We start from the raw sequence: 12,840 nt of genomic DNA, 5'->3' as shown, positions 1-12,840 counted from the left end.
GTTGCCTACCTTCTCTGAATCCCTGCCTTAAACATCTTGGAGGGGATTAGCTTTGTTCATTTGGCATGCTGAGACTAGTAAAGGAGCTACTTTTCAACCCTTAATTATAAGGCTTTGTCTATCCTTGGCACACTAAAGCACCTGGTCATTGGAAGGACACTATCTCCCAGACCCATAGGGGCTCAAAACTTATATTCCCGTCTTTAAAAAAGCTGACATATTGCTGGCTTCCATGACGCAGTGGAGATCAGACAGTTCATAGTAAGCACTCTGGAGAGTTAATAATACTATAGCATATTCGGTGATGCAATTGTGTCCTGAGGGTGTTATTTTGAGGTAGGCAGGCAACCCTGAGGACTCAAAACAATCAAGCTAACTCTCAAACAATGGGTAGAAACTTGTGATACAGAGGAGGAAGGAAATTCCAGCCAGAGCAAACAGTCAATTGAGAAAGACAGAACATGACCTTTTCGGAAACCAGCAAAGACAGGTGGCTTTCACATGTCCAACTCCAAATGGCAGGGGTTACTTAGGTGGACTAGTTAGGCACTAGAGTACTCTGGGTTGGGCTGATCCTCACAGGCAGCGGAGCTTCCTGCTCAAAGCAGCACTAAACATGAGCCATTAGCATTCTCAAGGGTCAAGTAAGGCCTGCACCTAGCACAGTGCCTGGCAGTTATTTCTTCAACTTTCTTTCAAGCCTTTTAATTGTTAAGCAGCAGTTATCAGCACCTGTATCTAGTTTTGGGGACTGAGCTGTTTAGATAAGCAAGATGGGTAAGGGTGAGCAGGTTTGGGGAGTGTTAGCATGTGGTTGAAATGATGCGATACAGGCAGCTATAGAAGGAAAGCCAGTAAGTGACTAAGGGATGAGTTGAAACCTCAGGTCTAAATAAGGCCAATAGGGAAAGTAGCTGGAAAAGTAGGTTGCAGATGACACACTGGAGTTGAAATTTTAAGATGGGTATGGTGACGGGTGGTGATTAACTCAAGAAAATTGTCATAGGAGTGGACTGCAATTAAAGTGAAGGCCAGTTGAGCTCAAAGTGAATTATTAACAATGCATCCAGGTAATGAAACTGACCTCATATGATAGAATGTATGATAAAAAGTGAGTTCTAGAAGCCAAAGTCCTCAGTGAATGTGGGCGATATGGTCTAGATGTGGGGCCGAGATTAATAAGAATGGAGTGTGGTCTTGCTGGACTATCTAAAAGCACAAGGGGACCGTGTTATGAGCTTGGAAAGGGGTGAGGCGAGCAGTGGGTGAACTCCCCCGTGATGGAGATGTCTGGAAATAAAAAGAGTGACTTAAGAATCACAGCAAAAGAGCTCTTTAAAAGTCAAGTTGGTTTCACTTAAAGGCAACATCTCCCCAAGCTTAACTCAGTCCTGAATGGCTTTCCTGATGTGAACAGCATTTTCGTTATTACCCTTACATGCTTTCAATCACTTAATGTTTTTCCTTACGTATTAAATGCTGCATTAGAAAACATCCTCACGTATGTTTGTATACCACCTAAAACCGAGTACCAACAGCAGCATACAAGACTGTAAATATGGTACACTTTGGAAATAATATCAAGGAAATGAACTGAGTTGCTGCTAATGTAAACCTGTTCTCTCACTACCAGTACAGTGCCCTGGACCAAAGTATTTCAGGATCATTACCTCACACTAGAACTAGTCTCTTTTCCTTTTAGCCACCGTCTTCTTAATCTCTATTTACACAGCCGTATTTCTAAAGTACCAATCTTACCCTAGCTCCCAACATCTTTTCAATAGCTTTTTATTGCCCACAATAAACTTCCTGAACCAGAGCCATTAAGGAGATCCATTGTAGTCTCTACCTACTGCTTCTGGACCTATTACTACTCGCTGCTGGACACAGATTGGATAGGCCAAGTATGGTAAGTGCGATCTAGAACTTTAAGACTTATTCAACCAGAAATCAAATTAACCACGATTCCTTGTTTCTGGCCACCTTTTATCAGCCAACAAATGAAGTATATCTTCCATGTTTACTTCAGGATTTTATACATACAGTTCAGTTTATACTAAAGACTCAAAGGATACTTTAAATAGGGAAATGGAAGAGGGAAGTGAAGTCATGACACACTTTCCTTCAAATAAGGCAATCATTCAACATTTGAAAAGTTTACTGAAAACTTTTATTGTAATCAAAAAGTGACATAACAGGGTTGTAATGAATTCAGCAAATCATTCTGCTGATATTTTAGAACTGATATCAGCTTTTGCCAGGCAATTAAAAAAATTCAAATGTGAAAATTTCACAGTACAGTAAACTCCACCCCAACTAATTAATGGTGGTTAAAAATAATAGGCCCTAGCAAAACCTCTCATGTTACATGGTCACAACTCACAATTCTGTACAAAAGTTCGTGTTATAAAGCTCTGATGTAAAAATCAAATAATCAAGCAGCAATATTTTAAGTGCAGCACAGGGTCTTCCGTATCATTATTTACAAGGCTTGAATCTCTTTACATTATAACAAAATTTAATACAGATGACTTAGGAATTAAGTCAATTTTTAAAAATCTGCCCTTCTACACAGTGACAGATTTCACTTTTTGGTCATCCTTCTCCTTCTCCTTTTCTTTATCTTTGCTCTTCTTTGACTTCTTTTTCTTATGTTTGTGTTTTTGGCTTTTTTCCAATTCTGCTTCAGTGCCTGCATGCTTCTTATGCTTCTTATGCTTTTTATGTTTCTTGTGCTTTTTCTTTTCCTTCTTTTTCTTCTTCTTCTTGCTGTCCTGACTTTCTGCAGAGCTGGCACTGCTGCTGTGGCTCCGGGTTTGGCTTCCAGAAGGGCTGTGACTTCTGCTTGGACTGACACTCGGGCTGCTCTGACTCTGGCTCCTGGTGACGCCTGCCTGGCTGACTGCTGCCGTGTCCAGGCTCTCCTTTGCTTTCTCCACTACTTTATCTTTCAGTTCCTTAGAAACCTTTCCTGCAGTTTCTTCCTCTTTTATAGACACATTGCTTTCACTGTCACTTTCATTATAGTCTGGTTCAAAAGCAGCTTCATCGGTTTCTCTAGTTAAGTCAGAGGACAGTCGAGAGGAGTGACTTAACTGGGGCTTAGGCTTGATGGTGTTCTTATCAATTTGCCCAGTAACTGGCTCTTTCTCAATCTGTGGGTCAGGTGGGTTAAGTATACTAAGTGATTTATTGCCACTTGACTCTTTACTGTTCTTTGCCTCTAACATATGTTTCTCACGATCTTTACAGGGATTTTTATCTACAGATTTTGTCTCTTCACTTAAGCGTTTAGTATCATAAGTGGCTTTATGATCATGAGGTTTTTTGTCTCTCGTGGGACTAGAATTACTTTTTTTGGAATCTCCTGTTCCTTTTTTAGGCAAATCTCTCTCCTCCCTTGGCTTAGTTTTTTGTCCAGATGCAGAGTCTTTACTCCGAGAAGGAGAGTCTTTTCTTCTTGTTAATTCATTCCTTTCATCTCTACGTTTGGAACTTGAATACTCTCTGTTGTCATAATCTGTTTTTTTGTCTCTGTTGGGAGTGAAGTCTTTATTTGAGGACCCTCGAATGGAATCATGCTTATCTTCTTTCCCAGAAGTTCTAGTCTCTTTGGAAGACTGAGACAGACTTTTAAAATTTCCTTGCTCATTCAGACGGTCCAGATTACTATCTTTCTCTGGCTGAGTGCTGTTGTTCTTTCTCTTTTCTGGGTTTTCCTTTTCCAATACTGAGTGATCTCGATCTTTGGTTTTCCCTTTTTCACTAGATGCAGAGGTTTTTGAACTTTTGACCTCATGCTGTGCAGTTTCATGGCTCACTTCCTTGGCGAGTTTCTGAATTTTCTCTGATGATTCACTTTCTTTTTCAGTATACTTGATTGCATTTGGTGGTTTAGTGCTAACATTTTTTATAACACTGGCAGGTTTTCCTACACTTGATATAGGCTGTGAGGTGGATTTAACATCTTCTTCTTCAGATTCAAAGTCATCTTTATCCCATTTGGATTGGGGAACCTGGATCATAATAATAACATCTTCAGCAGGAGCTGTGTTGTCATTATTATATTCTTCCATTGTTTTAATGACAGTTCGCTTTGTATCTGTTTTTTCTTCAGATTTCCGCACAGGACTGCCTCCAGTCGAACTGGTACTAAAAAGAATTAAAATATTTTTTATTCAATGAAGAACTCGTAACTGTTACACACTGATGAGTATAAAAAGACTTAAATATAATAAATGCCCTTTCAAGTTTCAAAAGCCCACTTACTCTGCTCTAAGATATGTGTGTATGATTACATAAAAGTAAGTGTGGCTCACTCCCAAAATCTACTTAACATCTGTTATCTTTTAACAATTGTTATCCTCAAAGACAAGAGTAACCAGCTAACCCCTAACATCAATACATTCTTAAGAAACATATTCTCCTTTTTTCACCCCTGCCATTATCAGCTACCTGGTATAATCCACAATGCAACCCTCCCCCACCCCACCCCTCCCCAATTATCAGATACCTGGTATAATCCACAAGTGTTGAGCTGGATCCTTCAGTTCCAGTCACTTTCCGCCTGACCTTTCCTTTGACTTTTTCTTGTTTCACTTTGCCAGATGTTGATTCCAATTTTTCAGAGGGTTCTTTTGTGTTAGATACATTTTCTGTACTTCCAATTTTTTTACCAGTTTCTCTGTTAAGCTTGATTTTTTTGGCTGGAGCAGCTGATGATGAAATTTTGTCTTTTTCAGGTGTCCTATCCATCTTTTCAATATCAAGCTCCATTTTGCGCTTGGGTGATGGTTTCACTATTTCAGTTACTTCTAATTTAGAGATTTTCATTGAAGATGACTCAAAATCTTTATCTACACTTTTGTCTTCAGTTTTTCTCTTCCTTTTTTCTCCCTTGCTATCAAGTGGTTTACTTTTCTCATTAGGCTTCCTGGCCTTTTCTTCCTTACTAGCTACCTTCTCTGACTTGATGTCTTTGGAGTAGTCCTTCTTCACTTTTTCCTCTTTGACTGGTTTTGTCTCCTGGTGCTCCTTTACTGACTTTGAGTGAGCTTTTCTGGGGGTACCAACCGTCTTTTCATCTTTTTGAGAGGAAGATGATGATTTCACATTGTCAGTCTTCGGGGTCTCCTCTTTGGCTTTTTTAAGTGGAGGTTCAGATCGAGGAGATTTTTCACGCTCTCCATCTAGTTTTTCTTGGGGTCCTTTAGCAGGTTTTACAACAGTTTCTTTTTTGGATACAGTAGATCCATCATTTTTCCGTTTGGTCTTGTCACCTTTTGCTTTAGGTTTATCTTTTTCTCTCTTGTCTTTTTCAGACACTGATTTAAAAGTAATGGATTCAGCATCCATTGGTTCATCTCTAACAGGTGTAGCATCATCTCTACTTGGGAGAACAAACAATGAGTCTGTTTTATTTTCCTCACCACTTGTAGGCTCTCTTGATTTCCTAGAAGTGTCTAGTAACTCTGGGTTCAGAAAGCCTTCACTTTCTTCCCCCTTTCTTCTTTTTCGATGTTTCTTATGTTTATTTCCTTTACCATCTCCTGGAGCATTTTCACCTTCCTTGTCTTTTGACTTTGTATTATCCTTCTGATTGTGACTGTCTCTCGATGAAAGCTTTTCTGGATAGTTGCCACCTACATTTCGACTTCTATGACTCTGTCCACCAGAGTAATCCTCTCTGCGGCCTCTTGTGAAGGGAGAATTCCTAAGGTTAAGTGGTAAAAATCTTTCTGGAGAAAAGTTCTCTCTATTTGCTGATGGTCTAGGCTGTGCTCCAGTAGCAAAGCCTTTGTAATATTTTTCATACCACTCTCGATATTTTCTCTCCCATTCTCGATAACGTTCTTTCTCAAATGGGTCTCTAAAGTCAACACTCCTCCCATAATAAGCTTTCATGTCATAAGGTGGTGGAACTTCTCTGAATCTGTTAAAATATTCACGCTCTGTTTCTCCTTGAGGTACATTACGTTTATTAGGAGACTGTCCCCTAAATGCTTGAGGAGATCTTGATCGTGAGTGATACCGTCTATATGGAGGTGACCTTGACCTAGATCGATGATACCCGTGCGATCTAGACCGTGAACGGTAATTTCGACTCTTTCCTCTGCCTCTTCTGGGGTATGGAGGTGATCGTGAATAGGAACGAGAATGTGAGCGGCTAAATGATCGAGAATAAGAACGTGACCGCGTTGAACCAGATCTTGATTTAGAATAAGTATATGAACTTCTTGAATAGGATGAACCACTATAGGGAGACTTGGACCTAAAAAAAAAACAAAAACAAAACAATAATTGATAGTTGAGAAATATATACTAAATAAAATACAGATTCTTGCATTCAAGTATGTTCTCCTCATGGTTCCATATTTCTTTATATCAAGTTTCATCTTAGATGATTAAAGAGGCACAGTGACCTCTACTGGAATGGAATAAAGTACACAAAGATCAGAGCAATCACTTGTTGCAAAACAAAAGTGAAGTCTTAATAATTAGAGTGAAGTGCATTAATGTACCGTGAATTATATGAGCTAATCAACACTAGACAAAATGCCAATTAAATTTAAATTTTACTTCCTATCTGATTATTTTAAGTAGCACTGATTTTTCTCTTTTTGTCCTTTACTGGCCAACAGTCTAGCTTTAAAAGGAACCATATTTTGAGCATAAGCTTAAAAAAGAAGTCTTCTAAACAAGCTTCTAGGGAATTTTTATAATTCAGTTTTTCTATCAATAAAGCAATTTGTAGTCTACTGTTATTTCATAATCACACAGGTTAATGTTCCAGCAGAAAGCTGTAGCCTTAAGAGGGTCCTCAGAAATGTATTCTTCGGCTACTCCCCTATTTCTTTCCTTCTATAAACATTTCCCAATTTTTTTCATACTATAAATAACTTCAAGGGACAAGGGTAATTTAATCCCCATAACTGCTAGTTCTACACAATAGAATTTACAGTGAGATATTATTTCCATAAACAGATACTGGGAAATAAGCTACATTTCCATTTCTATAAACCTAGACCGAATCAGAAAAATTCCATAACTGTGATGTTATTTATATCCATAGCTAATCCCTGGATATTCAAAGTCCCATTTGCAATTCTGTTGTGAAGGCTTGCAAAACACTAACCTGGAAAATGAGCGCCTACGCTCCTTTTGAATCTTTTTGTATTCCATCAATTCCTTAGCAAAATCATTTGTAAACTCATCTAGCTTGGACTTTTTCTTTTCCCTAGTAAAATAAAGTTAAAGAGTGAAAGTTAACAAAAACCATTTAAGAAAACTAACAAGACAAATGTAATTAGATTATGAATGAAATGAATGAAATTGCCATTAGTTTTCCACTTTAAAACTATAAATAACTAGGAATCCCTGAGGAAGTTGCTTGTATGACTTGGTTTAAGTTTTAGGTGATTTTTCTTACACTAACTGGAAACACTGGAAAATGCTTCCAAAGATACCTGTTTAATGTTACATCAGAAAATGAACGTGTAGAGTAATTTCAAATTAGAACACTTACTCTTCTTTTAGTCGTCGTTGCTCTCTATAGAATTCTTCCCTGGACAAAGGTGGTGCTTGTGTTGTTGGGATGGTATTAGAATGAGCAGTCTGTACTCCAGATGACACCCAAGGTGCAGATAAATTGGTTGGAGCTGGAGGAAACCCTGGAGGGGGAACACTATACCCAGCAGGTGGTGGCTGGCCAGGAGGAAACTGAGGAGAGAACTGTGGTGGAGGAACACCTGGGAGAGGAAGTGTGTGGGGAGGAGGCGGATACAAGGGAGGGGGTGGGACAGGCACAAACACTGGAGTCGCTGGCAGTGACGGGCCTTGAGTTCTCTGTGATCTTTCGCTGTGGTGTCGTCCACGGTTTATACTTCTGGAAAAATAATTCCAAGATATTAAAGCATCTGAGATAAGGAAGCTTATCTTTTCTATCCCAAAACTATTTAAATAAGCATCAGGAGACTGATATAAACTGAATGTAAAGGTAACATCATTCACATGTTAAAAACAACTTTTCAGGCCAGTTAGGGACTGAGAGGATATACGTTTACAAGGCCTTCTTTACATGGAGACACTATGTTCTCTTGTGAAGTTCCAATTATCACTTCACAATGATCTCTTGTTACTTCCTAATCCATCATTTAAAGGAGCTGATAGGTTAAAGCCTGTGATCTGGTTCTCCCCAAAATGCCTTCCAAGATCAAGTTTAAATGAAGAAAACCCACTTCCTATAATCTTTTTCAGTAAATATGTAAAGACCCTTCAAACTAGAACAATTATTAGTTTAACAGTTGTAATCAGTAAGTGAAAATCTGTTTTATTCTCACACAGTTAAAATTAAGTGCTAAAATTCTGCCTCATCAAAGAAACAGTGGTTTAAAAAAAAAAAAAAAAAAGTGGGCTTATTTCTGTTAAGCTTTTTAAAAGGATCTTTAAATTACAGGTAACTGGTATACAACAGCAGCAGTAGGGGTTTAGATTTTAAGCCTCTTTTCAGAGAGTCTGATTTAGTAAATATCCTATTAAATACGTGATTTAGCAACAAAACAGTAGTTATCCTTCATAAGCTTAGCAATTCCCTTTGGTGCACTAGAAGATATCCTTAAGAATGACCTAGAGAGTAAAACTTATATGGGTTACTTCTTAGATTGACACTGCTTGTGTATCTCCAGAGCAAGGGTCCCTAACAATCTCCTGTCTCTTCTTTTAGAAGAAAAGATGGCAGAAGACTGGGACAACTGAGTCTAGGAGAGAAATATGTGCAATTCTTCTTTACATTAGGAGTTGAACTGGTTAACATTCACTTTAAATTAATGACAACATCTTAAACATTGTATAGGCTTTACTGACTTCCCTCTACACTCAACAGAGATAAGCCAATATTCTGCTATGTGCTGACAAGGAGAAAGTAGTCCTTAAGAAGGAGTAGCAAAGATGTAGCCTTAAAAAACCAATATTTAAAATACTAAATGTAACCTATTCTTTTATAGGCCTCTCAAGCGCAACTCAAGATTTAAGTGAGGTATCTGCAAACCAAATGAACTCATTTCCCTTGCCACTGCTATGCTTTAATTTTTGCTGTATTTTTCAGTGTGTCATCAGATTACTGTTATTCACGACTTTTAGCAAGCCTACCTGTAGCAGCTTCTCTCTCCTCTTCTAATTTGCTGTGGTGGAGAAACCAAGTATCCAAGTTTGTTGGAACTATGTGGAAAGATAAAATAGGCTTGAGTATAATACATGATCTTTTGGTGCATAGACTTTAAGACACCTATTTTTTAACTATTCCGGAAACTTTTCCTTACTCCCTGATTCTTGCTTGTTCCAGATAGAGAGATATGAGCAAGCATTATATGTACCTGAATATTTTTTCTGATTAACATTATAAACAATGAAGCCTCAATATAAACTTCATGTAGTACATTTTAATTAGCATTTTATAACGTTACTTTGAACTGTGTGTTTTTTTTTTTTAAAAAGATCCCATGTACTTAAAAAAAGTTAAGTATTTATTTATTGGCTGTGCTGGATTGCTGCTCGGGCTCTTCTCTGCTTGTGGGGAGCAGGGGCTGGTCTTTGTGGCAGTGTGCAGGATTCTCACTGGGGTGGCTTCTCCTGTTGCACAGCATGGACTCTAGGGCGCATGTACTTCAGCAGTTACGAACCCTGGGCTCAGCAGTTGCAGTTCCTGGGCTCTAGAGAACACAGGCTCAACAGCTGTGGTGTATGGGCTTGGTTGGTCCTAGGCATGTGGGATGTCCCCGGACCAGGCATCAGAACCCTGCGTTGGCAGGTGGGTTCTTCACCAATGAGCCACCAGGGAAGCCTTGAACTTAACTGTTACAGAAAAGGAAAAGAGTCCTTTTATCTGCTGGGAACTATGTGGAGGTGTCTGACATGTGAGGTAAGTAGCACCATTCCAATTCTACAGATGAGGCAATGGAGGCTGAGAAGTACAATCACACACTCACTGTCATACAGCTAGTAAATGCAGGAGCTGGGATTCAAACCCAGATCTGTCTTCAAATCCTGTATTCTTTCTACTGATAGATTTGTATGTGTGTGTGTTAGTCACTCAGTCATGGCTGACTCTGTGACTTCATGGACTTTAGCCCACCAGGATCTTCTGTCTATGTAATTCTTCAGGCAAGAATACTGGAGTGGGTAGCCATTCCCTTCTCCAGGGAAATCGTCCCAATCCAGGCATTGAACCTGGGTCTCCCACACTGCAGGCAGATTCTTCACCATCTGAGCCACCAGGGAAGCCTTTTCTACTGATACATTCTTAACATACTTTTTCTATAATGAGTCTGATTTATCTTTCAAACAAAAAGATCAAAGTTTTAGAATATAAGCCAGTTTATATAAATTAAATATATGAGCTATATAAACATAAATATTATATAAAACAATAAACAAATCTGATTTTTAATGCCATAAAAAATTATACCCTATAGAATTTTTTGCTTTTTCTTCTGAGAGGAGGAAGGACTTATTACAGGGACTGTTCACAAAGCATGTCGCTCAAACTTCATAGATTTTAATATGTAATAGAATTTAATTAACTGAACTATTCAAAATGAGAAATTTTGTGATTGATACACTTTAAAAAGAATTTATAAGTTTATATTTATTTTAGAAAACACATTCTTTTAGAAAATAATTCTTCATATAGTCTTGAGTTTGTGACATTTTACATAAAAACTGTAAACTACGGCATATAAGAGAGTTTATAATAAAAGACACTCAGCAACACACTACTTAGATTGTAATTTCTATCTCTGGTTTGAAAGCAATCATCTGAAGATTATGTGAAACATATACTTACTGTTCCCAACCTGGTCGACCACCACCTGGACGAGCAGCATTTATTCTTACTGGACCTTGGACAAAAAAATAAGAACAACTAAATATACAATTATATGCTGAATAAAGCTAAAATTATTTTTTAAGGGAAAAAGTTCAAACCAAAATGATTTTATACTCACCAGTTGTGGGGATCAATTGTCCATGCAATAATGACTGTCCAAGCAAAGAGGGGGTTCCAAGTACAGGCACCTGGTAACCCTTTAGAAAAAAACACAAATAGTTAAAAAACAAAACAAAAAACTACTGTAATAATATAAAAAGGTCTCCAGATTTAAAAGCCAATGAAACTTACCTTCTCTTCCATAAGAGCAGTAATTGCAATTGAAGAAGCTCCCTTTGAATGTTCTGATGCAAGTGCTGCAGCTGGCAGTATTTTATTATCTGAATCCCTAGAAAATAAAATAATTTACAACAACATTAAAAGGTCATTACAAATAAAGAATTAAAGGTACAAACTTCCAGTTATGTAAGATAAGTACTCAGGATGCAATGTACAACATGATGACTGTAGGTAACACAGCTGTATGGTATACTGGAAAGCTGTTAAGAGAGATTAAATCCTAAGACTTCTCATCACAAGGAGGTGAGAACTCTTTTTTCCACTTCTTATTGTATTTAGGTGAGAAGATGGATGTTAGCTGATCCTACTGCAGTAATTATTTCACAATATGTGTAAGTCAAATCAGCACGCTGTGTGCCTTAAATTTCAATGAGAATATTTTCCGTATTTTTGAAGAAAAATTCTATTATTCCAAAGATTGAGTCATATTTAAAGGCCTCAAACACTTGCGGAGAGGAGCCACCGCACGTCCAAGGAGCAGTGGCTGCGCGCGCAAAGGAGGGCCGAGAGGAGCTACTCCATGTTCAAGGTCAGGAGGGTGGGCCAGTGAGGAGATACCCCTCGTCCAAGGTAAGGGACAGCAGCTGCACTTTGCTGGAGCAGCTGTGAAGAGATACCCCACATCTAAGGTAAGAGAAACCCAAGTAAGATGGTAGGTGTTGCAAGAGGGCATCAGAGGGCAGACACACTGAAACCATAATCACAGAAAACTAGCCAATCTGATCACAAGAACCACAGCCTTGTCTAACTCAATGAAACTAAGCCATGCTGTGTGGGGCCACCCAAGATGGGAGGGTCATGATGGAGAGATCTGACAGAATGTGGCCCACTGGAGAAGGGAATGGCAAACCACTTCACTTTTCTTGCCTTGAGAACCCCATGAACAGTATGAAAAGGCAAAATGATAGGATACTGAAAGGGAAACTCCCTGGGTTGGTAGGTACTCAATATGCTACTGGAGATCAGTGGAGAAATAACTCCAGAAAGCACGAAGGGATGGAGCCAAAGCAAAAACAATACCCAGCTGTGGATGTGACTGGTGATCGAAGCAAGGCCCGATGCTGTAAAGAGCAATATTGCATAGGAACCTGGAATGTTAGGTCCATGAATCAAGGCAAATTGGAAGTGGTCAAACAGGAGATGGCAAGAGTGAACGTCGACATTCTAGGAATCAGCAAACTAAAATGGACTGGAATGGGTGAATTTAACTCAGATGACCATTATATCTACTACTGTGGGCAGGAACCCTTAGAAGAAATGGAGTAGCCATCATGGTCAACAAAAGAGTCCGAAATGCAGTACTTGGATGCAACCTCAAAAATGACAGAATGATCTCTGTTCGTTTCCAAGGCAAACCATTCAATATCACAGTAATTCAAGCCTGTGCCCCAACCAGTAACGCTGAAGAAGCTGAAGTTGAATGGCTCTATGAAGACCTACAAGGCTTTCTAGAACTAACACCCAAAACAGATGTCCTTTTCATTATAGGGGACTGGAATGCAAAAGTAGGAAGTCAAGAAACACCTGGAATAACAGGCAAATTTGGCCTTGGAGTATGGAATGAAGCAGGGAAAAGGCTAATAGAGTTTTGCCAAGAGAACGCACTGGTCATAGCAAAC

The 12,840-nt window shown here is 38.8% G+C and overlaps 1 protein-coding gene across 2 annotated transcripts in view; it reads right to left on the bottom strand.

The window, feature by feature from the left end:
• Nucleotides 1–2,147: 2,147 nt before the first annotated feature.
• RBBP6 (retinoblastoma binding protein 6) overlaps nucleotides 2,148–12,840 on the bottom strand; it is a 35,849-nt gene continuing 25,156 nt past the window's right edge. Inside the window, exons 11-18 of one of the 2 annotated variants that reach the window (XM_010837213.1) lie at nucleotides 11,174–11,270; nucleotides 11,001–11,079; nucleotides 10,841–10,895; nucleotides 9,148–9,216; nucleotides 7,526–7,885; nucleotides 7,136–7,237; nucleotides 4,514–6,271; nucleotides 2,148–4,152 (exon numbers count right to left, since the gene is read on the bottom strand). In XM_010837213.1, coding sequence (XP_010835515.1) covers nucleotides 2,568–4,152; nucleotides 4,514–6,271; nucleotides 7,136–7,237; nucleotides 7,526–7,885; nucleotides 9,148–9,216; nucleotides 10,841–10,895; nucleotides 11,001–11,079; nucleotides 11,174–11,270 — 4,105 coding nt within the window. In that variant the 3' untranslated portion in view covers nucleotides 2,148–2,567. The remainder of the gene's footprint in view (nucleotides 4,153–4,513; nucleotides 6,272–7,135; nucleotides 7,238–7,525; nucleotides 7,886–9,147; nucleotides 9,217–10,840; nucleotides 10,896–11,000; nucleotides 11,080–11,173; nucleotides 11,271–12,840) is intronic. The other variant, XM_010837214.1, reaches the window with a different exon arrangement.

This window comes from Bison bison, unplaced genomic scaffold, assembly GCF_000754665.1.
Source record: "Bison bison bison isolate TAMUID 2011002044 unplaced genomic scaffold, Bison_UMD1.0 scf7180017864072, whole genome shotgun sequence".
Taxonomy (NCBI): Eukaryota; Metazoa; Chordata; class Mammalia; order Artiodactyla; family Bovidae; genus Bison; species Bison bison.
Note: the sequence above shows the minus strand (reverse complement) of the source record. Positions and strands in the feature narration are given on the sequence as shown.